The sequence below is a fragment of the Puma concolor genome, chromosome E4 (genome assembly GCF_028749965.1).
Source record: "Puma concolor isolate L17-30 chromosome E4, mPumCon1.1.hap2, whole genome shotgun sequence".
NCBI classification, from domain to species: Eukaryota; Metazoa; Chordata; class Mammalia; order Carnivora; family Felidae; genus Puma; species Puma concolor.
The window spans coordinates 45,146,077-45,172,316 of NC_141683.1; the positions used below are offsets into that span (position 1 = coordinate 45,146,077).

General features: G+C 46.2%; 1 protein-coding gene and 1 non-coding gene across 3 annotated transcripts in view; both read left to right on the top strand.

Annotated features, from left to right (window-relative positions):
- Positions 1–26,240, top strand: part of LAMC2 (laminin subunit gamma 2) — a 58,005-nt gene that overhangs the window by 14,209 nt on the left and 17,556 nt on the right. For both annotated transcript variants that reach the window (XM_086694171.1, XM_086694170.1), the window contains exons 3-10: positions 6,563–6,751; positions 14,767–14,902; positions 18,080–18,178; positions 20,566–20,702; positions 21,671–21,793; positions 23,137–23,326; positions 24,281–24,393; positions 25,448–25,666. In XM_086694171.1, the coding sequence (XP_086550297.1) occupies positions 6,563–6,751; positions 14,767–14,902; positions 18,080–18,178; positions 20,566–20,702; positions 21,671–21,793; positions 23,137–23,326; positions 24,281–24,393; positions 25,448–25,666 (1,206 nt within the window). The remainder of the gene's footprint in view (positions 1–6,562; positions 6,752–14,766; positions 14,903–18,079; positions 18,179–20,565; positions 20,703–21,670; positions 21,794–23,136; positions 23,327–24,280; positions 24,394–25,447; positions 25,667–26,240) is intronic.
- On the top strand, positions 2,627–2,710 carry TRNAQ-UUG (transfer RNA glutamine (anticodon UUG)). The gene has a single exon. It is a non-coding gene; the product is annotated as a tRNA-Gln (tRNA).

Below are 26,240 nucleotides of genomic sequence, written 5' to 3' on the forward strand. Positions count from 1 at the left end.
ATAAACGTTGAAAAAAAATTTTTAAAAGTCAGCTTATGTCACTTTCTCACCTCCCCCCTCCCACCCCACAACTTCCTGTTTCCTTTCACTGCTTTATGTATTTCTCCTTGACAAATATCACTATCCAAATATTCTCTGTATTACTTATTTTTCCCCCCTCCTCACATGAGAACTTCATGAGGGCTGGGACATCTATTGGTTTTGTTTACCACTGTATCCATACTAGATACTCCATATGTATTTGTTGAGTGAATGGACCCTTGATAAATGCTTCCCAGGCAACTTAGGAAATGTCCAAAACCCCCATCTTTATACTTTCATTGCTTGTTTTTTTAACGATTATAATTTTTTGAGAGAGCACACACACATGCAGCACGTGCATGAGCAGGGGAGGGGCAGAGAGAGAGGGGGAGACACAGAATCTGAAGCAAGCTCCAGGCTCTGAGCTGTCAGCACAGAACCTGACGTGGGGCTCGAACTCACACACTGTGAGATCATGACCTGAGCCAAAGTCAGATGCTTAACCGGCTGAGCCCCCAGGCACCCTTCATCACTTGCTTTTCTGTCAAGATGCCCTGATGGACCAGACTTTAGCCTCTACTACAAAGCTGTAATCATCAAGACAGCATGGTATTGGCACAAAAGCAGACACATAGACCAATGGGATAGAATAGGAACCCCGGAACTAGACCCACAAAAGTATGGCCAACTAGTATCTTTGACAAAGCAGGAAAGAATATCCAATGGGAAAAAGACAGTCTCTTTAATGGTGCTGGGAGAACCGGACAGCAACATGCAGAAGATTGAAACTAGATCACTTTCTTACACCATTCACAAAAATAAACCCAAAATGGATAAAGGACCTGAATGTGAGACAGGAAACCATCAAAACCCTAGAGGAGAAAGCAGGAAAAGACCTCTCTGACCTCAGCCGTAGCAATTTCTTACTTGACACAACCCCAAAGGCAAGGGAATTAAAAGCAAAAATGAACTACTGGGACCTTATGAAGATAAAAAGCTTCTGCACAGCAAAGGAAACAACCAACAAAACTAAAAGGCAACCAATGGAATGGGAAAAGATATTTGAAAATGACATATCGGACAAAGGGCTAGTATCCAAAGTCTATAAAGAGCTCACCAAACTCCACACCCGAAAAACAAATAACCCAGTGAAGAAATGGGCAGAAAACATGAATAGACACTTCTCTAAAGAAGACATCCGAATGGCCAACAGGCACATGAAAAGATGCTCAACGTCGCTTCTCATCAGGGAAACACAAATCAAAACCACACTCAGATATCACCTCACACCAGAGTGGCCAAAATGAACAAATCAGGAGACTATAGATGCTGGAGAGGATGTGGAGAAACAGGAACCCTCTTGCACTGTTGGTGGGAATGCAAACTGGTGCAGCCACTCTGGAAAACAGTGTGGAGGTTCCTCAAAAAATTAAAAATAGACCTACCCTATGACCCAGCAATAGCACTGCTAGGAATTTACCCAAGGGATACAGGAGTACTGATGCATAGGGGCACTTGGACCCCAATATTTATAGCAGCACTCTCAACAATAGCCAAATTGTGGAAAGAGCCTAAATGTCCATCAACTGATGAATGGCTAAAGAAATTGTGGTTTATATACACAATGGAGTACTACGTGGCAATGAGAAAGAATGAAATATGGCCCTTTGTAGCAACGTGGATGGAACTGGAGAGTGTGATGCTAAGTGAAATAAGCCATACAGAGAAAGACAGATACCATATGTTTTCACTCTTATGTGGATCCTGAGAAACTTAACAGAAACCCATAGGGGAGGGGTAGAAAAAAAAAAAAAAAGGTTAGAGTGGGAGAGAGCCAAAGCATAAGAGACTCTTAAAAACTGAGAACAAACTGAGGGTTGATGGGGGGTGGGAGGGAGGGTAGGGTAGGTGATGGGCATTGAAGAGGGCATCTTTTGGGATGAGCACTGGGTGTTGTATGGAAACCAATTTGACAATAAATTTCATATATTAAAAAAAAAGATGCCCTGAAACTAAATAAACCTTTTATGAAATTCGGAAGCATAGCAAAATTACAAAATAAAAAAGAAATAAGAGCTCTAGACAAACTTGAACAAGGCCAAATATAAAAGAAGTATAATAAATTTTTAGAGTTTGTTTTAAAATGTAGCCAAGGCTTATATTTGGGTTTATTAACCTAAATAAGTCATTGCAGTACAAGTTACCAAGGAAGGCTGTTTTCTGGACTGGTCTTCTGTAGAGAAAAGCATCCTTTCATGGAACAGGGAAGAGAGTGACTGCTAAATATTAGTATTTATATTTTTAAGGCATGTTAAGACACATGGGACACATGGAGTCCTTTCAATTTAGGAACCCCTGAGCTGTGTTTCTACAAGTTCAAGAGAATTTTCATTCATTTGTTCTTCAAACACACATCAAACATCCACTACGACCAGGCCACTGTGCCATATACTAGGGCTTCATTTCTCCTTTTTCTAAAGCAGGACATGTGTTTTCTGCCTGTTAGAAGAGCGGAGATTTGCCCTTGGACATAGATTTATTTCAAACAGAAATATAAAAAAAAATATATTTTTTGGCCAACATTTAAAAATCAGATTTTAGTGGTGCCTGGGTGGCTCAGTCGGTTAAGCATCTGACTTTGGCTCAGGTCATGATCTCGTGGTCGTGGGTTCAAGCCCCACATCGGGCTCTGTGCCGACAGCTCAGAGCCTGGAGCCTGCTTCGGATTCTGTGTCTCCCCCTACTCATATGGTCTCTCTCCATCTCTCAAAAATGAATAAACGTTAAAAAATTTTTTAAATAAAAAAGATCAGATTTCCTACAGGGCCAGATTTCTGTTTTCTTTAGAAACCTGAGTGGAAATGCTGACCACAGTAGGCAGGATCCCCATGTGGCTACACTCGGCTGCTTTTCCTCTTAGCCCTGTTGGCAGAGTCCCCACTGCTCCCAGTCACCTCATTCCTAGCCGGGCAGTGCCCTTCAGCAACCAGCATGCCCATGGTAGTGGTTAGGCAGAAATCGGTCACAGAATAAAAAGGACAAGCCTCAGGGTACCTGGATGGTTCAGGCAGTTAAGCGTTTGAGACTCTTTTTGGCTTAGGTCGTGATCTTACCTGTTTGGTTTGTGAGATGAAGCCCCACAGCATGAAGCCTGCTTGGATTCTCTCTCTCCCTCCCCTCACTCTCTTTGTGCCCCTTCCCTTCCCCCACTTGCATTCACGCTCACACACACAGTCTCAAGAAAAAAAAAAAAAAAAAAAGGACCAGGCTCAAGCTGTATGAGGCCTATTTTATTAAGCCAATTGCAAGAATATTCTGGAATTTCAAAACATTTCTTTCCCCCAGTAGCGAGAATGAGTAATAGTTTTAGGGAGGTTGGTCTAAATTTGGGAGATGATTTGAGACCATGTTTCAAAAGCATCAGCGACAAAAGGGGTCATCTCATGCAAGAGGAGCAAAGTCTCTACCCTCCTTCTCTGGGGGTGAAGGTTCAGAAGACTCAATATTAAGCTAAAGTGCAGTGCAGCTAAGGGTTGAGCTCAGTGCAGCTTGGAAACCTCAAAGTCCTGCAGGCAGGGCTGGGGAACATCTTCATGAGGTTCTCACACGATGCAGACATAGGAGGCCTATACACTCCCCGACACAAGGCCTACTTGGCCCTACCCAGTCAGCACAACCTTGGGCTTTCATGGAAAGCCCAGTGAGAGAGGAGGGGGATTTGGCAGTGAGCAAGTTCCAGAGCAGAGTTGCTGGCTGAAGATCCCCCTTGCTCAAACTGTAATGTATCTCTGCAGAAGGCTGGGGGATTTAAAGGGAGAACACAGTTTTTTCAGAGTAGAGCCTGACAGGAGAGAGGACAGAAGGCGAGGGAGGCATTAAACACCAGATTATAACAAGGGTGTCTATTTTTGAAATAGTGTTCTAAATATATCATGAGCCATCCTTATAAAGGTAATGATTACCAGCAGAAAGTTTGTTCTGGGTCAGAAAGGCACAGTGAAAATTTTGTAATTGTCTTGAGACTGCCCTCAAAAGGCACCCAGGACAGAAAGGGCATTGGCACACTGCGTGATCCAGGCGACTGACCTCACACAAGGGTCGCTGGCTGAATTTAGCGCTTATACACGCCTAAGGATGTTCTCAGCAATTTCACAGCACATGACAGCTGTGTGGCACATCTGTTCGGGATCCAAAACATCAGTTACACAAGCATTCACTGGGGAAGATTGGAGTTGGCACCCGTTCTGCAAAGAGAGCTGGGAGTCTGAATTGAGTGTAAGCTTAACACACTAAGTTTAACGAAATGCAAAACTGCGTCCATAGAATTCTAACACCCAGTTGTGTTGCATGCTGAGCTAGTCAAACCACACTTGGAGGACTGTGATAAATTCAGGCCCTTTTAAGAAAGACATTGGGAAATCAGTATGTTCCTTGGAGGACAGTCAAGAAGAATCTAGAAATCATCCCATGGGAAACGGTTGAAAGACATGGAGGTGACAGGCCTCCAGTTTAACCAGAAGGAGAGAAGGCTAGAGAGGGAGATAGGATAGCTGTCTTCAGACAAAGCCCCGGCTGTCACAGTGCTTGTAAAGCCATGTTTGAAACAAAGTGATAAGTAAATGAAGACCACAGTAGGTGTGCGTGTGTCTTCCAAGGAAGAGCAAGGACACATAGTAAAAATTACAGGGAGGGAGGCAGAGTTAAAACTCCCGAAAAAGTAATCTGGAACAACCAGTGCGGTCTGTGGCGGGACAGGATTTACGTAGGGGCTGAATGAGCCTTTGTGAGGGATTTCTAGGAGGAACGGCTACCTGCAGTGGTAACCAGGTTCTCAAGAAGTGGGGGTGGGGGTGGGGGGTGAAGGCTTTGTGGTTGGACACACTTAGGAGCAAATTGTATGGTTGCCATTTAGCTGTGTGACCTTAAGATATCCAGCATTAGGTTCTTCATCCGGTCAATGGGGACAAGACCACTCGTGCTGATGTGTTCTTGTGAGAAGTAACTGAGCTGATATGTGTGAGGTGCTAGAGACGGCATGGGCTCTGGAGAGATGTGTGTGGTAAGAAGTCGCTTCAGAAGCTCATCACGTTTACTTAGTCCCCTTTGTGCCTTCAGAGCCCTGACATGGCCTGCACAGGGCAGCTGTTCAGCATGTGCGTTGGCATTTTTTTTTTTTTTAAATCAGTGCTCTGGGTAAGTCGTGGCCCTAGGCAGTTCTAGAAGTGGACTCTTATTGAGGCCACGTGGCCAATGGACAATGTGCCTGGTGGAAAGAAAATGAGGTCTGGCATCAGACACAGGTTCCAACCTTAGCTCTCCACTGGGTCAAATTACTTAACCTTTCTGAAATGCATTTTACTCCTCTGAGGCGATGCCTGTCTTGTGTGAGTGAATTAGCAGGTGTGAAGGGCTTGGTATTCTTTTCTCATTGGGATCCTCTCAACAGTCCAGGGAGGCAGGTAATTCCTTTTACATTTATAAGAAATAAGGTTCAGAGAGTTGAAGAGATTTGCCTCCAAAAATAGAACTAGTACTGATTTGGTCCAATTCTTTTAACCTCAAGGCTTATCATCTTTGTCTTCTCAGTTGTGACAAACATTTTTTAGAGTCTGCTGTGTGCCAGGAATTATGTGGAGTATTTCCACGTTTCCTCATTGACAGGAATTATGTGGAGTATTTCCACGTTTCCTCATTGACTTTTAGGTCCCCCATGGAGAGGTCACTCAATGGGGTAAACTTTCCTAGACATTTGGGAAAGTTGATTCTTCATGGGACTCTGGTTCCCGTTGGCACCTGGCTCTGGGAGGGACACTCAAGGCACAGTGAAGGGCAGAGGGAGATTCCTGTCCAGTCACATTAGCTCCTCAGCCTTGACCATCAAAGGAGGGACAGCTATCGTGGATCTTGAACAGAGGACGCCGTCAGCTGTTGGACAGCTCTGCCAGAGCGCACCCGCTGGCAGTCCTCAGGTTTTCTCTAGCCGGTAGACTTGTTCTATGGGGTTGCGCAGGGCTGTAAAAATGAATTCTTTGCAAATCTAAATCAGGAATTTGTACATAAAAATACATAACGAAGGGTGCCTGGGTGGCTCAATTAAGTGTGCAACTTCGCCTTGGGTCATGATCTCACGGTTCAAGGGTTCGAGCCTCACACTGGGCTCTGCACGGACAGCTCGGAGCCTGCTTCAGATTCTGTGTCTCCCTCCCTCTCTGCCCTTCCCCTGCTCACGCTCTGGGTCTCTCTCAAAAATAAACATTAAAAAAAATACATAACGTAAGATTTTTGGTGTCTCTTGGGGAATGGGACAGTCGGGCAACCCTGAACTCACGTTCTCCCTGACAGCAACCCCCCTGCCCCAGCATGCTGCTGCTCCCTTTGGGTGGGGCAGAGACTCTCCCAACCTTCCTTCGGCCCATGTCATCCTTACCTTACTCCAAGTAGCTGGCGTGAATATTTAGTACCCTGCGCATAGTTTACATTAATGATAACATTGTCTCTGAGCTTTTTACTAGCGAGGTCTTTTTTCTTCCCCCATCCCTAGTCTGTGACTGCAATGGGAAGTCCAGCCAATGCGTCTTTGATCAGGAGCTTCACAGACAGACAGGCAACGGGTTCCGCTGCCTCAACTGCATTGACAACACCGATGGCGTTCACTGTGAGAGGTGCAAGGAGGGGTTCTACCGACAGAGAGAGAGGGATCGCTGCTTACCCTGCAACTGTAACCCCAGAGGTAATGTGCGACAGCAAGAACAGACCTGGAGGGTAGTATGCTGAGTGAGAGGAGTCAGACTGAGAAAGACAAACACCATATGATTCCACTCCTAAGCGGAATTAAAGAAAACCCACAAATGAGTGAACAAAAAAGAATCAGGGGAGCCTGGCTGGCTCAGTCAGAAGAGTGGGAGACTCTTGATCTTGGGGGTGGCGAGTTTGAGCCTCATGTTGGGTGTAGACATTAAATAAATTTAAAAAAAGGGGGGGCAGAATCAGACCTATACAGAGAACCAACCAATGGTTGCCAGAAGGGAGGGGAGGTGGGGGGGATGGGCAAAATAGGTGCAGGGGAGAGGGAATACAGTGATATTGTGATAGTGTCCTATGGTGACAGGTGGTAGCTACACTTGTGGGGAACACAGCATGACCTACAGAGATGTTGAATCACTGTGTTGTACACCTGAAACTAACGTAACCTTGTGTGTTGACTATGCTAAAAAAAAAAAAAAAAAAGTAGTTGGGGGAAAGGCAAATAGAGAGAGAGGGGGAGGGGGAAGGAAGAGAGAAGCCAGGAAGGCAAGAGAGTGGTGTTCAACATCTAGAACAATTGGGAATCTACTAGACACTGGTGGTGTAGTGTCTTAGCATTTCTATCTGAAAGTCAACACATTTTTCTGTCTTAAGTCTGGGTTGTAGGAATCAGCTGGAGTCTTTAGGACACAGTTGGCTTGAATTCTAGTAGCAAGAGGCCCATGATTACTTTCCCTGGCAGATGACAGTTTGGCCCAGGGACAAAGGAAGCTTTGTAGGCTTCCAGTGCATCCATAGCAATGCCTTTGACCAACCTCTCGAAAAATAAAGGGATAGGAAAATCTGTTTCTGGTGCTATGGTAGGTGCTAGCAATATAAAGTTGTATTAGTCCAAGAGACACCCTGATTAATAGGCAGATTAGAGGGGTGCCTGGGTGGCTCAGTTGGTTAAGCATCCTCCTCTCGATTTCTGCTCAGGTCAGGATCTCAGGGTCATGACCTCAGGGTTGTGAGATCCCGCTGAGCACGGAGTCTGCTTAAGAGTCTCCCTCTCTGCCCCTCCCCCACTCTTTCACTCACTCTCTCTCTCTCAAAAAAAAAGAAGGCAGATTAGAGTCTTTGATGGGTTTGTTCACAAAAGAAAATACAATCAATAAATAGGAAATACCTACAAGATGGCTGGTTCATAGCAGGAATCCTTTGTTTTTTAAAGCATGTCGCCCAGTGCTGTATTCGCACAGCTGTGGGTAGTTCTTGCCTACACAGACGTACGTGTTGTGCTATATTCATCATGGACAGTAAAGACAAGTTAGTACATAGAGAAGGAGAGACCAGTAGTTCTGTTAAAGAAGTTGAGGTTTTTTAGAATACCTTGTCTATTATCTTTTTTGGAAATATCTGTTTCTCTTCTTTGTTAGAAAGTGTTTAACAACATAATAGGATAAGTGTTAGTGTGCTTAATGGGTATAAACAGCTTAATGAACGTAAAAATGGGCAGGTTTTGGTCTAGCCAGGAGATGCTGGGAGAGTGTGTTGGAGAGAATTACAGAACACTGGGGATGACCTCAGGCTGATGCAGACCCAAATTCCAGCAAACACTTCCCAGTTCACCAAACTTGCGGTTACGGTGTGTTTGAGTCCAATTTGCTCAGCTTTGTGGCATAGGGTCAGCATCCAGAATCTTTTGGATTTAGCAATTCTTGTGAATTTTTTTTTATGAAGTTCTTTAAAAGTTATTCCATGTTAGTGGGCATTCAACCCTTCTGAAAAGCCCAGAACCCTTTAGGATATGCAGCTTCATTGTGAGTCACTGGAGTTGTGTCATCCCAGCAAGACGATCGGCTAGAATGTAATTAGAAACTTAATTAACTTAGCTGGAGAGCCTGGCCTGAAGACAAGGTTATTGGTCCGTACAGTAGACAAGGAGGCTGCCGCGTGGCTGAGAGATGGTAATGAAGGATTTGCCGCACCATCTCTTTTTCACTCGAGTCCATTGCTCGCCCAGCATCCATGAGCCTGGCTTTTTCTTTGCTTTTGGGGAGTATACATCCCAGGCTCAGTGTGAACATCTTGGTAGACAGAGGAGGAGCCCAACAAGGAGTTATAGCTTATATGATCGCTAACATGCATTACCCACTTTCTCTGTGCCAGGCACTTTGCTAGATGCTTTCATCCAGCAATTAATTTAATCTTCACAAATAACCATATGAAGAGGTTGCTATTATTATGTCCATTTTACGGATGAGGTGGCAGGGCCTTAGAGAGGGGGGTGAAGAAATTTGTTGAAGGTTGTGTAGCTAGGTGGCCAGCCCCAGGTGCACTGACATCAAAGATGGTAATGTAAAGACTAGTGGTGGGTTTTGGAGCCAGAGAGCCTGGGTTCAAATCTTGGTACTTCCGCTTCTGCTGTGTCATTCCGGGCATGTCCCTTCACCGCTTGCTGCCCCTGTGTCCCCATCTGTAGAAGGGGGACATCATGCTCTTCCCACCACAGGATTGTGTGAGAATTGTGTTAAGCACGTGGTAGACAACTCAGTAAATTGTAGTTGATTTTTTTTTTTTAATTAGGACAGATCAGTGTGGCAGTTTCCTGGGACACCGGCTTTTTTAAGTTACATTCTACTTTAGAAGGAATGCTGTCAAGGCCATATATTTGGTCTGAAACTATTAGCATTTTATTTTCTTATTAATATCCTGAAATTGGCAGTGAACTTTTCAAATGTCTTTTATTTTTTTATTTTTTTATTTTTTTTCAACATTTTTTATTTATTTTTGGGACAGAGACAGAGCATGAACGGGGGAGGGGCAGAGAGAGAGGGAGACACAGAATCGGAAACAGGCTCCAGGCTCCGAGCCATCAGCCCAGAGCCCGACGCGGGGCTCGAACTCACGGACCGCGAGATCGTGACCTGGCTGAAGTCGGACGCTTAACCGACTGTGCCACCCAGGCGCCCCTCAAATGTCTTTTAAAGAGTGGGGAAAGGGAGGCCTAGAGGAGCTGATGGCCTCCAGTCCTCTAACAAGCAATTGCAAAAGCTAAAGTTATAATCCAGAGTTCTGATGGAGAACTATTCTCTTATTCCTTCCATATGAACAAATAAAGCATCAGAATGCTGTTCTTTTATCCCCAACATCAGACAATTAGATGTCCAGGAAAAGCTTCATGGATCTTATTTCCTAAGATCTGGGTAGTGCTTTATATTTTTCCAGAATATTTTTATAGGCTAGATCTTCTTCAGTGTTCATAACAACTTGACAACCTGCAGGTGTTAGCACGCTCCACCCACCGTTATGGACACGAAGAAGGTGACGTTCCAGAGACTGACCTGCGAGCCTGAGTGGCGTGTTAGTGACAGAGATGGTTCCCACCCTGTGCCGTCTCCCACGACACTGTGGCTGCCCAGATTCCCAGCCCAGTGGCACAAATTTAATTCCCTATGGGATTTCTCAGTCTCCCAATCAGCCAGAAGATATGCATCACCTAAAAGGGAATTTATCATATATTCAATCTCAAAATGAAGAACACACCTTACCAAAAAATGCAATCATTCCATGTATGGTGAATGAAGCCAACAGCATCCGTAATCCCCAAAGTGGTCACAGATTTTGGATGTCACATCAGTTTCTCATAAATATAGCAGCCAGGCTTATTTTTAGGTGATGACTTTGTGGGTTCAGCAACAGGGCGGAGTTCTCCTCAACTCTTATAACCACGTGTGTAAAAGCCCTGAAAACCTTTTGCAAATATTTTGAAATTCACTGTACATACATGTGGTTTTTTCTTTCCATGACACCTAAGTTCTTGAGACCTGTATGGACATCAAGGATACTGGCCTTGTTCTCTTAATTATTATTTACATATTTATGATCCTGACAATGGATTACTCATAATACAACATTTTGGTTATTATTGAAAACATGCCTTAACTTTTCTTAATGTTTTATTTTTGAGAGAGAGAGAGAGAGAGAGGGGCAGGCAGAGGCAGACACAGAATCCGAAGTGGGACTTGAACTCATGAACCGTGAGATCATGACCTAAGCCAAAGTCGGACGCTTAACTGAGCCACCCAGGTGTCCCAAAACAGGTCTTAAATAACTTATAATTCTTAAATTCTTGTTACTTTAAAATACGTGTGTGTGTGTGTGTGTATATATAAATGGTTCTCAAACGGACATACCCTCTTGTTTACTATTTATCAAAAAAATTTAACATTTTTGAGACAAACACAGCACAAGCAGGGGAGGGGCAGAGAGAGAGAGACAGACAGACACACAGAATCCAAAGCAGGCTCCAGGCTCCAACCTGTCAGCACAGAGCCTGACGCAGGGCTCAAACCCATGAACAGTGAGATCATGACCTGAGCTGAAGTCGAACGCTCAACTGACTGAGCCACCCAGGTGCCCCTTAATTTGCTGTTTTTTAAGTAGTAATCATTTTAGAATAACTTCTTGAACCCTCAGATGCACAGAAACTATAGAAGCCCTAAAAGAGCTTATTGGGACACAAAACAGGAAGCTATTTTGTTCTTTCAACCCAGTTATTCACAATCCCTAAAAGCAACTCACAATGTAGGAATTGGGACAAGGGTTTTTATCTTAATGAGAAACTTTGAAAACCCAGTGCTATTACTTTGGCAGTTTTAGAATGTGAAATAAAGTAGTCACTTTCACAGTAAGGACCCGTGCACATGTCTGTGTCAAGGTTTGCAGGAGGCCTTGAGATAGCAGCGTAAACTACATTCTTCCAGGGCCCATTACGTGCGAGACACTAAATTAGGCCTTTATATATTTTAGTTCAAAGTCTTGCAACAGCTCCAAGAGGCATAGGCTGTTACCCTCACTTAAAATAAGCGATGAGTAAGCAGTTTACCCAAGGACACAGAGCTAAGTGGCAGAGCTGGTTTTGAAGGGAGAGTTGTTGGATTTCAAAGTCTGGGCACTTTGACCCCCAGTTTCTAGAGCAGAATTCTCTAGATAATGTCCTGTAGAGCACAGTGTTCAAGATAATAGACGTGGCCTGTAAGAATGTCAAATAATGGTTGGAAACACTGGCCTTAAGAGTTAAACAAGTGTCATGCCTACTGAATGAAGTTATAAGTCTCTGAAAGGCCTAGAGTGTACCATTTCCCGAACTCTTTTGAACATAGAATGCCTATTTTCATGAGAGCATTAATTTCCCTCAGAACAGTGTTTTGTAGAATAACCATTTTGGTCTATGTAGGCCAGAGTCCAAAGCAAAGTACAGTCTTTTCCATTTTCTAAGAATAACTCATTTCTGAAAAATTACTGCAGGGAGAATTTAAAAAAAATTTTTCATTTATTTTTGAGAGACAAAGACAGCACAAGTCGGGGAGGGGCAGAGAGAGAGACTGAGACACAGAACCTGAAGCAGGCTCCATGCTATGAGCGGTCAGCACAGAGCCTGACCCGGGGCTCGAACCCACAAACTGCGAGATCATGACCTGAGCCGAAATGGACGCCCAACCGATGGAGCCACCCAGGCACCCCTGCAGGGAGAATGGTCTTAAGTCAAAAGCGTGATTTCCATAAATTGGAATGGAGAAAAAAAATGTGTTTCTGAACCCATCAACACCCATTTGTGTTAAAGAAAACAACTAATTGTATTAAAGAGATGTCTTGGGGCTCCTGAGTGGCTCAGGACTTCGGCTCAGGTCATGATCTCACCATTTGTGGGTTTGAGCCCTGCGTCAGGCTCGGTCCTGACAGTTTGGAGCCTGGAGCCTGCTTTGGATTCCCTCTCTCCCTTTCTCTCTCTCTGCCCCTCCCCTTGCTCACATTCTGTCTCTCAAAAATAAACGTTTAGTGTTTTTTTTTAAATAAAGAGGGATGTCTCCTGTTGAATGTTACTTATCAGAGCATAATTCAAAAAGCAGCTTTCCTTCTTAGCTGTGTTGGCTGACAGCTTGTAGAGTAGAAGGGCCCCTTCAAGCTTTACAGAGTTGACATGGGGTCTTCCACCAGCTCTGAGTGTGACTGGTGTTGTTCATGTTCCACAGATGGCATAAAAACCTTTATGTAGGTGCAGAGCCAATACCTTTATCGATCTGAATTGTATCTACCAGTGAATTAAAAATTCAAATAACTGATTAGAAAGAAAGGAGCAACTGGTTAGTGTCCTGTCGGCTTGGTACCAGCTACTACGGTCCCCTGAGACAGGCGGATTATTTGATCATTCTGCCAGCACAGGGAAATCGTCAAGTAGAGGAGGTACACTTCTCACCACCTTCCTGCTCAGCTTTTGCTACCCTTGACCCTCTCCCAACAGCCCCGACCTCTTTCATGGCGTACATGGTTTCATCCAACAGATTTCTGGGCATCTCCTCTACGTCGGGCTCTGTCCTGGGCACTGGGGACAGCAGGGAACACAGACTGAGGGAATCCTGAGGAAGCAGGACTATGGTAGTGGTGGGATGGAGATTTTAGATTTGGGGATCCAAGACTTCACTAGAGAAGTAGTAGTAACTCAGGACCGGAGAGCCAAGGACGGGCCAATCAGGGGACGCTCTGGGGAAGGAGGGTTCCAGGCCAGGGGAGCAGCAAGTGCAGGTGCCTGAGGAGAGAAGCAGTCTGGCACGTTCTACCAGCAAGGCTGGGGGGCTGGGAGCCGAGGGAAGGAAGGAGAGGTTGAGTCTTGTGGGCCATGATATAGTTTGCATTTTATGCTGCTTACAGTGGGGAGCCACCAGAGGACTAAACAGATGAGTAATGTGATCGGAATTCAATTTTTAAATGTTTAATGTTTATTTTGAGAGAGGAAGAACACTCAAGTGGAAGGGAAGGGCAGGGGATGAGGGGGATGACAGAATCCCAAGCAGGCTGTGTGCAGTCAGCCCAGAGCCGGACATGGGGCTCAAACCCATGAACTGTGAGATCATGACCTGAGCCAAAAATCAAGAGTTGGACACTTAACCAACTGAACCACCCATTTAAAAATAAACTCCATTTTTTAAAATGTTTTATTTTTGAGAGACAGAGCATGAGCCGGGGTGGGAGCATGTGCAGAGACAGAGGGAGAGACAGAATCCGAAGCAGGCTCCAGGCTCCGAGCGGTCAGCACAGAGCTTGATGCAAGGCTCGAGCCCATGGAACTGTGAGATCATGACCTGAGCCGAAGTTGGATGCTTAACTGACTGAGCCACCCAGGCACCCCAAGATGAGTTCCATTTTTAAAGGAAGATGAGAGGAGAGAAAGGAAACAAGGATGGAGGCCGGGAAGAGAGAGTGGGAGGCCGGGTCCTGGGAGAAAAGACAGAGGCTTGAACTGTGGCGGGGGAAGGGAAGGCAGTGAGAATGGAGAAGAGTCCGGCTTCCGTAGTGGCACAGTTGCTGTCCTCAGCACCGTTCTCTCAGCAACGCTCAGTCAGAGGGCCCGCTGACCAGTACGAGCACGTCTGTACAAAACTGATCACAGGGCAAATGCCATATGTACTAAGCAGGTACGATGCACGGGGAAGGGGAGATAGCACCAAGGACGAGAATGTCTTCCGCTCCGGGTAGGTACAGATTTTAGATTAGGAAGCCTCTTCACACTCAAGAATCATACTGTTCAAGCATGGACACTTAAAATACAGCTTTTGCCTGCCAGGAATAAGGGAAGACGTTGCTCACTTTCTCCTACCGACTCTCTTTGAGGAGGCTGATGGGCTCAAATTTTCCCTCTTCTTGAGATCTCCAGGATTCAACTTACAAGGCAGTGGCCTACACACTAATGTTCAAATCAGAACAGATACTAAGTAAAAATGCATGCCTTCAAGAGTAATTTCCGCTTCTTCGCCTGAAGAAGCCATCCTTGGCCGTGAAACCTTGCCCCAGTGGGTGGACATGTACTCAGACAATGTGGAATTATTAGCGGCAGCAGGTGGTGGATATTCCTTGTGCTCCCACGGGGCCACACAGTTGTTTCCTAATGCCAAATAGATTAAGTATTTCCTTTCCTTCTTCCCTCCCCCCCCCCCCAACCCCGACCCCGTCGGGTTACAGGTGCCCTCAGCGCTCGATGTGACAACTCTGGACGGTGCAGCTGTAAACCAGGTGTGACAGGAGACAGGTGTGACCGGTGTCTGCCAGGCTTCCACACACTCACCGATGCTGGGTGCACCCAGGACCAGAGGCCACTGTAAGCACCTGCACCCACTACTGCAGCTTCTGCCATGAGTGATGACAATGACCGTGACATCAGTGGCCACTTTACTGAGTACTAACTGTGTGCCAAACGCTGCTTGAGGACTTCATGTGGGTTATGGCACGTGATCCTCACAATAACCCTTGGAGGCTGGGATTAGCTCATGTTAAAGACAGAAATTTGCCCCCCAGGAGGTTAAGTTTGCCCAATATTACTGGTGAGGGTGGACTAATATTTAGGCCCAGAGTTTTGGCTCTGGAACCCACGTTCTCCACCCTGAGGATTGCCCACAGTTTAGATGAACCAGGATGGAGGTAAAGAGTCCTTCAGATTCTTACCTGGGACCCATTTCAACCCAACATGAACTGGGCTAGAGAAATTTTTCTGCACTATTTTATCCCTATAGTTTGAAGCGTCCTCCGTCCCTCTTCAGAGGCTTTTCTGGAAGAGGAGGGAGCACACATTATCAGTCACCTAAGTAGTCCACAGAGCTGCAGAGCCAGCAGACACTATGGGAAGGGGAGCTTGGCAGGGAAGCCATTAGCTAGGGGGTGCCCACAGAGGATCATTTCCCGTTTGCCCCTTTTTCCAGCACCTTGCCCGTGGGAGAACGCCCTCCAGCCATGCTTGCACCGGCCTGGTGACCACTGTCCCAAGTCCTCTCACCCGTTGGGCCTCCACACAGACTGTTCTCTTCCGGCCTTCCCTGCCCCTTTTACATGGTCTTCAGAGACCCTTCCCTCAGTCCAGTGTCCCTTTGGAAATGCTTTATAAATTTGCTTGCAACCCTCCAGTAGCTCCCTTTCCCACTCCGAATGAGACGAACTTCTTATGCAGGCCCAGCAGGGCCCTACAACATCCTCTGCCCTCTGTGCCGTCAGCAGTGAGCTCTCCCTGGCTTTCTCACCCCTCTCCCCCTGGCCCCCTGCACTCCAGCCCTACCAGCCTGCCTTCCCTTCTTCAGAGGAGCTAAGCCAAGCGATCTTGGACCTGGCCTAGAGCACTCCTGCTTCCTACAGGGCCACAGGGAGTTTCACAGGCTCTATCCTCACCTCATCCACTCTCCACAGAGGCCTTTCCACCTTCTGTGTTCTGACCATTGTTACTTCACATCCCTCATTTTCAACGTTTATTTATTTTTGGGACAGAGAGAGACAGAGCATGAATGGGGGAGGGGCAGAGAGAGAGGGAGACACAGAATCGGAAACAGGCTCCAGGCTCTGAGCCATCAGCCCAGAGCCTGACGCAGGGCTCGAACTCACGGACCGCGAGATCGTGACCTGGCCGAAGTCGGACGCTTAACCGACTGCGCCACCCAGGCACCCCCAACATCCCTCATTTTCTTTACGTATTTGTCTCTCCCACTAGACTGGAAGCTCCATGTCGGCTTTGTTTTGTTCACTACTGTGTTCCCAGTGCCCAGAGCAGGGGGAGGCACACAGGCTGTGCTCCTGCTTGGCTCCAGCTGGCCTTATGCTCCACTGCCAGCGTTGTTCAAGCTCTGCCCTGCCTTGAGACTCCTAGAGACCAGGACCCCATTTCTTAGTGTCTCTGGTGCTTAGCAACCACTAGATGTTGTATAATGTTTGTCAGAGGGTCCAGTTAGTCATGTGGTGGGGCAGGACAGGAGGGGACCCTTGCAAGTGAAAGATCCACTTTCCCACACTGGGGAAGGGACCTTCAGGGAGCCTGACAGGACCTGGAATCTGATTGGATGAGAAATGTGAGGGGGTGAGGGGAGTCCAATCCAGGCTTGGGTAGGATTTGGATGGGATCAAAGGGAAGTCAGAAGAGGAACAGAACAGTAGGGAAAAGACAGCATATTTGGCTTTAGACCCACAATATAGGCACATATGACTATATGCCCATCTGAGTGACACTAGTTACTAGCCAAAGCACTGGTCTGCACGAGACAGATTGCATCAAAATTAAATGGAAACATTGACTCCACTGAGAATGTCTTGCAAAAAAGGAAAAAAACCACCACCAAACTCGGCAATTCCACTCCTAGAAATACACTCAAGAAATATGAAAACATCCATCTCTGCATAGAAACTTGTACACAAATGTTTGTAGCATTATTCATGATAGCTAAACCCAAATGTCCATCACCTGTTGAATGGATAAACAAAATGTCTATCCATATGACAGAACTGTATTCAGCCATAAAAAATTGATACCTGGATGAACCTTGAAAACATACTAAGTGAAAGAAGCCAAACACAAAAAGGCCGAAGATTGTAGGATTCCATTTACAGATAATGTTTAGAGCAGGCAGATCTATAGAGACAGCAGGTGGATTTGTGGTTGCCTGGGCTGGGGGGGAAGGAAGTGGAGGGTGATTGCCAAGGGCACAGGTTTTTTTGTTTGGTTTTTTTTTTTTTTTGGAGTGATGGGAATGTTCTAAAATGGAGATGGTTGTATAATTCTGAGAACCTACTAAAAGCCATTGAATTGTACATTAAAATTTTTTTAATGTTTTTGAGAGAGAGAGCACAAGGAAGGGGCAGAGAGAGAGAGAGAGAGAGAGAGAGAGAGAGAGAGAGAGAGAATCTAAAAGCAGGCTCCAGGCTCTGAGCGGTTAGCACAGAGCCCGGAGCGGGGCTCGAACCCACTAGCTGTGAGATCATGATCTGAGCCAAAGTTAGATGCTCAACCGACTGAGCTGCCCAGGCGCCCCTTCAGTTGTACATTTTAAATTGCATGGAATGAGAATTGTGTCTTGATAGGAGTATTAGCAAGAGAAAGAGCTATTAAATACAATACCAAGTAGATGGGATCAGTCCTGATGAAAGCAGTCATCACTGAATCAAGCAATAGAGAAGCAAAGGACGAGAAAGCGACTGAACCAAACAGTCAACCAAACCAAGCCAAACTACCCAGCTTAGTGAGGAATTTGGTTCACATTCTGGCGCAATCCCCTTCTCTCCTTAGGGCTGGGTAGCAGACAGTTCACGGACTGGCTGTCGCCATCAGAGGAGCAGGAACACAGACAAATGAGCCCTTACGGGGTCTGCGAGAGATTAGCACCGATAAAGATGGCTGAGGGAGGCATCAGGGAAGATGAAAAACTTAAGTTGCTGACATTTGCTTGTGAGCCCCTGATCTTTAGGTGTGTGGTTGAGAAGCCCTTGGAAACACACCCCTCATTTTCTTTTTCTTCTTTCCCAGAGACTCCAAGTGTGACTGCGAGCCAGCTGGCATCTCGGGGCCCTGTGACGAAGGCCGCTGCGTCTGCAAGCCAGCTGTCACCGGAGAGCGCTGTGATAGGTGTGTGTAGCCGTGGCCCTTCAGACACAGCAGGGAGGGAGAGTCTCCCGGCAACTAGCATGAGGCTTTATCCTCCGAGTGTGGTTGTGGAAAAGGGACGCTTAAATGCTGAGGACCTCGGTCCTGCCCTCTGTCCTCAAAAACTTGCTTTTTAAAAAAATACCACGGAGCCCCCGAGTCTCACTGGACTCTATGCTCTTGCCGTGGGCCCCTTCTGTTTACAAGGGCCGCAGAGGCACAGGGCCCCAGTGAGTCCCCTTGCCAGCTGACTCCGAATCCTAGGTGCTCCCATATAAGGTGGTATGCAGTGAGGTCACATGACTCAGCTGGGTCCCAGAAAAGACCTGGCCTAATCAAGCACGTTGGGAAAATGCTTGTAAGAGGAAAGATCTCCGTGTATGGCCATATAGAACCATCGTGTGCAGAAAAGGAGCCGCCCAGGGGCAGAACAGTGGTTACATGCACACACACGAGCCGGGAGACGTACGAGCCCGTTGGGCCCCAAGCCATGTTGGGGCAGGTGGCACAGTAAACAGTGATCCACCCTCAGTTGCTGCTTGCAAGATATTCCTTAAGGACAGACTGCCCAGACTTCTAAAACTCTTCTCTCCTTTAAGATTGTTGTGAGCTGAGTGCTATGAGGCTGGCCCAAGAGGTAAAGGCGGTAAAGGCTTTCTTCTCATTTCCTTAAAGTAAAGAAAGCAGTTCTGGGGCGCCTGGGTGGCGCAGTCGGTTAAGCGTCCGACTTCAGCCAGGTCACGATCTCGCGGTCCGTGAGTTCGAGCCCCGCGTCAGGCTCTGGGCTGATGGCTCGGAGCCTGGACCCTGTTTCCGATTCTGTGTCTCCCTCTCTCTCTGTCCCTTCCCCGTTCATGCTCTGTCTCTCTCTGTCCCAAAAAATAAATAAACGTTGAAAAAAAAAAAAAGTAAAGAAAGCAGTTCTTTGCCATTCTGACAATCACTTATACCTGGGCAGAGAAAATTCCAGATACATTCCCAGCTTGTGTTTTCAGGGAGTTCCTTGGGGCTGAGGTGGGGGTATGGAAAAGAGGAGTCACTTGTTGAAAGGTTTTTAAGTTCAAAGTGTAGGACAGAAATAGAAAAGCACATACCATAAATGTCATCAGCATCACCAATTGATTCTAAGAAATAGACCTTCACTAAAAATTTGCCATCTCAACTGACGACACCCTCCCTTCTTTCTAGAAGTGACCACTATTCCGACCTGTGTAATTGCTTCCTTCCTTTTCTTCATAAGTTATTACCCAAGTACATCCCTAAACACTGTTTAGTTTTGCGCCTGATTTCCCTCAGTTCCTTCCCCTCACTTTCTGTGCCCCTCCCTTCCTTCCAATCCCTTTTAACCTACAGGTTTCGTCCACAGAAACCATATTTTTTTTAAGCCTTTGCTCTCTAGAGAAAAAAGAATGCTTACTTACAGCTATTCTCTGAAGCATTTACTGTTCACAGCCAACCTGCTTTTCTGTGATTTTGCACAACGAACAGACTCCCAACACAGGGTCCCATGGATTAGACCACATGACTTAGAGGCAGATGTACCTGGTTTGAATCTTGCCTCAGTCACCTACCAGCTGTAGGACCTCGAACAAGTTTCTTAACCTCCCTGACCTGGGTGTCTTCATCTAAGAACACTGGAAATAAGTGCTAAATAAATGATAGTTGAAACTATTATTTCATGTAGAAGGATGTAACTAACTCAAATGGAGAAACAAGTCCTCCCCAGTTTTTCCTTCTTCTCTGTGACCCCAACATCTGCAACTTGCCTGGTAGCTGTGGTCCTCAGAGAAGCTACTGGCAGGTGGGATGCCAGCCTACATCTTGCTTTTGTGGAGAGCCATCCTTCTTTGTCATACCTTCACCTGCCCCTTCCCCTGTGGGCCAGAGCCCAGGTTAAGGGGCAGGGATGGTGGGCAGCACCTGGTATTTCATGCGGGTCAGTACAGCTGAGGGGGTGCTGGGACCCGGGTGTTTGCCTTTCCTTGCCTGGCCTCCAACCTCCCACTCTTTTGCCTCCAAACACTTTCTCTAAGACAGGGCCAGCTCTACATACTCTTGCCCTCTTTTTGTCCCACTCATGTGGCCTCCACTCAATTCCTCAGCACGAATGGAAAAATCACTAAGTTCCCAGACCACCAAGTCAAATGTGATTCTGCTCTACCAGAGGGAAAGTGAATGTTCATGCTGTCTCAGTGGGCGGCTGTGATTGTCCATCAGGTTTGGGAGTGAGGGTGGTACGTGTAACTTAGGATTTCCTAGCTCTGGGAATTAACAGGGCCAGGTGGGAGAGAAAGATCAGTCGTCATGCTCTCTATATGAACTAAGAAGTAACCCATAACATTGTCCCGATTTCTAAAATGCTGCTACAGGTGTCGACCAGGTTACTATCACCTGGATGGGGGAAACCCCGAGGGCTGCACCCAGTGTTTTTGCTATGGGCATTCAGCCAACTGCCACAGCTCTGGAGACTACAGTGTCCATAAAATCATCTCTACTTTCCATCAAGGTAAAGTGTCCTGTTTCTAGAATTGTTTTTAATATTGTATAGGGCTTTGTGTTTATACAGACAACCTCCCTCCTCATCATAGCACGGGACTCTTGACTGATCTTTAGCATTTCTCTTCTAGCTTTTAACATACATTAATTGGTCAGGGCAAGAAGACAGATCCTAATGACTTGAAAAAGTCCTACCTGAACAGTTTCCTTATATTAGCACATGAAAAATGTAAAATAACTAAAGAGACCAAATTTTCATGTCCCTGGCATTTCCCATCTCCATGTATTTTAAAACCACAAAAGAGTCTTTCATTTGGATGGGGGCAGCAGCGGGGGGAGGGGGGGTTATGTGATAACTAATACTAATAACACTAACACTGCTTTCACATACATTACATGCAATATATGTGAAATTAGTTACCAAGCTACAAAACACCATAAAAACATAGGGGATGGATAGGATTTCAGCTTAGTTAAGAGGGTCTAATATGTTCAAAGAGAAACTAAGGCCAGAACTTATGTAAATAAAAGTATGAATTACAAGAATCAAACTCAAGTCAAAGCAGCTGCGGGGTGGGAGGTGAAGTTGAAGCCCAAGTAGAGAAGGGCACAGGGAAGTGTGGAACTATTAAGAAAACCCCACTAGGGGGCGCCTGGGTGGCGCAGTCGGTTAAGCGTCCGACTTCAGCCAGGTCACGATCTCGCGGTCCGTGAGTTCGAGCCCCGCGTCAGGCTCTGGGCTGATGGCTCACAGCCTGGAGCCTGTTTCCGATTCTGTGTCTCCCTCTCTCCCTGCCCCTCCCCCGTTCATGCTCTGTCTCTCTGTCCCAAAAATAAATAAATGTTGAAAAAAAAATTTTTTTAAAAGAAAACCCCACTAGTTATTCACCTCTGGGACTTTTTGGCAATCAAGTCTTGTCTTGTTCAACTCAATAGATGAAGAGGTTTGTCTGAATGCAGAGTGATTTTGTGTTTTAGATGTTGACGGCTGGAAGGCTGTCCAAAGATATGGGGCTCCTGCAAAGCTGCAGTGGTCACAACGCCATCGAGATGTGTTTAGCTCTGCACGACGATCAGACCCTGTCTACTTTGTAGCTCCTGGTACGTATGGTATTTTTCTTGTAGAATCCAACTTTTAAGACTCGAAGTCATGATAGAAAAATGGAGGTAGAGAATGTGAAAACCGGGTCACTCATTGCTGTTTTGAACACTATCTCCAGACGATGGTTGGAGCCTCAGCCCTATTGACAAAGTCATGGCATAGAACTACCCTATGACCCGGCAATTGCACTAGGTATTCATCCAGAGGATACAGAAGTGACGTTTCAAAGGGGCACATGCACCCCAGTGTTTATAGCAGCACTATAATTATAGCCAATAGCACGACCAATAAGCCAAGATGTCCATTGACCAATGCATGAAGATGTGGTATATATATTCAATGGAATATTAGTGATAAAAAATGAAATCTTGACATTTGCAACAACGTGGATGGAACTAGAATGTATTATGCTAAAGTCAGAGGAAGAAGTCAAGGGCAGTCACATGATTTCACTCATGTGAAACTTAAGATACAAAACAGGTGAACATAAGGGAAGGGAAGTAAAAATAATAAAAACAGAGGGAGACAAACCATAAGGGACTCCTAAATACAGAAAAACTGAGGATTGCTGGTGGCGTGTTGGGTGGTGGGGGGGGGGGGGGGGAAGGGCCAAAGTGGCGAGGGGAATTAAGGAGGACACTGGTTGGGATGAACACTGGCTGTTATACATAAGTGATGAATCACTAAATTCTATTCCTGAAAAAATGTATATGTTGATTAAAAAAAAAAAACAGGACTGTATCAGGCAGCCAGAGTCTGGCTGCAGTTCCTACTTTAATCAAGTGGGAAGTTTCTAGGCTTCCCACCAAGACAAAATAGTGGTCAAATCTGTGGACCTACTGAGAAGCAGGTGGAAAAGTGAAAATAAGGCATTGCTCAAAGTTTTAACCCTTTATAAATTAAAATCGTTAACTCACGTCAGTTAATATGCAGTATCTAGGCAAGTTGTCCTCTTAACGTTTCTAAATTTCAACTCTCTCAGCTGTCAAATGGGAATAATACCTCCAAGAATTAACACCAAATGTAACGATGTCTGAACTATGAAGTGTATGTAACAGAGGGTACTATTGCCAACATACCTCGGATCTTTATACATCATCTAATAAGTGGAATGGTCTTATAACGAGGCCCTTTTAGCATTTTAGTAACGAACCCTCCTTTGTAACCAATAGCAGTATAGCCATGTCTGTGAGCTGGCTCTTCTGGAAGGGTGGTCTGGGGCAGGGCGATACACTGGCAAACACAGGACTCCCACAGAAATCAACATTCATGCCAAACTTGCTTGCTCGTTTGCTTCTCCAGCTTCACACTGATCTCAATCTTTTCAAATTCTGTTTCATAGCCAAATTTCTTGGGAATCAACAGGTGAGCTATGGGCAAACCCTGTCCTTTGACTACCGTGTGGACAGGGGAGGCAGACACCCATCTGCTCACGATGTGATCCTGGAAGGTGCTGGTCTGCGGGTCACAGCTCCCTTGATGCCACGTGGCAAGACACTGCCATGTGGGATCACCAAGACTTACACGTTCAGGTAAGAGTGAACTACACACAGGTCAAACACCAAAACTGATTGAAGTCCAGTTCCTTTGTTCATTTAACAAGCTTTTCTGAGCACCTTTCACGTACCAGACATGGTATTATATACAGAAACAGGATGTGCTTCCTGCCCTGAAGCCCCTGACAAGCTAACGGGAGAAAAAACAAACAGTATTACAGTGTGGCTTGAAAGTGACCAGATGGACAAGGTGGGCACACATATTTTGTGGTCACGGACAGCTTCCCAAGAACACATGACACATGAACAGTTTTCTAAGGAAAGAAGGAGGGGTTGGGGGAAGGTTAGCCAGGCAGAGGCAGTTAAGTCATGCTCGAGGAGGTTTTGTGCAGTAGGAAATTCTAAGCAGTGATGCATGAGTGAAGTGTGGAGTTGGGGACAGGAATACGGTGAGAAGTGAGGTCAGGGAATGAAACAGAAGGGGTAGGGTTGTTTCTGGAACACAAACCAAAATCTGGAAGATGAGCGCAGGGGCTGGTGATCTGATGCAGCCAGATACTGTAATGATAAATCAAGACGTGGGCAGTGTAGAACGTGAAAGCGGACTCTTGGAGAGAGTAAGTGAAATGTGCTAAGTCATTTAAAACCAAAAGCTAATGGCAGCTCCCTTGAGGGTCAGGGCTTCTTGAACTCGGAGATGTTCCTGATACTAAGTTTTGTGTGGCAAAGAATAGGAAGTGGGCTCTGAAGACTTGGACCCTCACCGGATGCCATGAGCCCTGGAGCTGGGCTTCCAACACTGAGGTGCCCTCTATCACTGCCTCCCCCCGCGGAGGGAGGAAACTCCAAGTTTATGCCTATAAAGATGCAGCTACCCATCCTTCGTCCCCCTGGTTAGGCAGGGCTGTGAAGGGGCTTAGCTGTTCCCACATTCTTGGGTGTATTTTGATAAGAGTTGGATTCTTAAGCTTTTGGCTTTAAATCCTGCAGGTTAAACGAACGCCCAAGCAGTAACTGGAGCCCCCAGCTGAGTTACTTTGAGTATCGGAGGTTACTGCGTAACCTCACGGCCCTGCGGATCCGAGCTACCTATGGAGAATACAGTAAGCGATGAAGGGAAATGAATTCTTTAGGTTTTGTTTCAGGATGGTTTATGATCGAGTCTCTGGGTCTAAATTTTCACATTCTAGAAGTTACAAGTAATGTTTCTCTAAAAGAAGGTTAACACCAATGAAGAATGAAATGATGCTACTTTGCTTAAAAGAGCCTCCAGATTTAGGTGAAAGCGGACTTGAAGAGGATCTGCAACAATTGGGCATGTTCCCTTAGGCTAGACAATGGCGTCCAGAACGAGCCCTCTATTCCTGGAATTCCTTTGGGATTATACTCAGGGCTACCATGTTCAGACATCACGTTTATTCTGTTACTTTTATATTTAAGTTTGTTAATTTTTATTCTTGAGAGAGACAGCACTAGCAGAAGAGGGGCAGAGAGAGAGGGAGAGACAGAATCCGAGGCAGGCTCCGGGCTTTGAGCTGTCGGCACAGAGCCCGGCACGGGGCTCAAACCCAGGAAACGTGAAGTCATGACCTGAGCAGAAGTCGGATACCCAACCGACTGAGCCACCCAGGCACCCCTGTTAACTCCGTTTATTGACCTTCACATGTGGGGTATTTCTCATCCCAGTTGGATTTATATGGGAGTTTGAGCTTTTTCCACACTTAAACAGGAAGCATAGCTGGCATGCATAATTTCTATATCATCCCTGCTTTATTTGCATTAAGAGGAAACAGCGTTTATTAACAGTTTATTGAATCTTTACCTCGAACCAAGCACGTAACATATGCAGTTGTCCCATTTAATGTCACAACCAACATGGGAGGCAGAGACCATTCTTACTTCTACAGTTGAGGAAACAGTTGTAAAGTTATGCGACTTGCCCACCCACTTCACACAGTTGGTGAGGGTGGAACCAGAATTTAAACCCTGGCTTTTCTGATGTGCGTCAGTCATGACGGACTGCTGTACCTGTGGCATAGTGAGTGAACGCCACTCATCTTTGTTAGGGTGTTAAGTCTAAAATCTAGAGAAAGGCCTGACTTTAGATCTTCAGACCTCACCACCTGCTGGCTTCTAAACCTGTTCTCCGTATTGCAGGTACTGGGTACCTTGACAACGTGACCCTGATTTCAGCTCGCCCCGTCTCCGGAGCCCCGGCACCCTGGGTTGAACAATGCGTATGTCCCGTTGGGTACAAAGGGCAGTTCTGCCAGGATTGTGCTTCTGGCTACAAAAGAGATTCTGCCAGACTGGGACCTTTTGGCACCTGTATTCCATGTAACTGCCAAGGGGGAGGAGCCTGCGATCCAGACACAGGTGAGTGAAAAGACACCTGTTCCAGGTGGCTGGGGTACTGCTAGGGGGCTGGGGACTCCTGAGGAAGAAACGGAGCTATGTGAGAAAGACCCTGCCTCAACTCATTTTGGAGATGGGAAAGGGTTAGGAAGGTAGGGGCTGGAGTCTGACAGGATGGACATGGAGCTTTATTACACTCAATCCTTTTCATTATGGAAATGCCACAAGGTTGTGGGAAAGGTACCAGGTTACAGGAAATGGCTGTCAGGGTTCAGTGGGGGGAGGGGGGGTTGGTGTAGTTGGTGTTGAGTTTCGAGAATTGTATGGAGACATCAAAGGCAATGTCAGGGTCTGAATGAATGTGTGGACAAATGGCCTCAGGCTGTGGGGACTGGGGGAGCAGCACTGAGGTATGGATGGTAAAGGAAGCTAGGTCTCAGTGTAGGAGAGCCAGGGTGAGATTCAGGGTCGTGGCCAGGTCTGGAGTTGGTACTAAGGCAAAGGTGAATGCCAGTGCTCACTTTGGAGAAAGCTTCAAAAAGGAAGGTTTTGGTCACTCCGCTCTGCCTCCCACGCCTCCTCCATATTAAAGGAA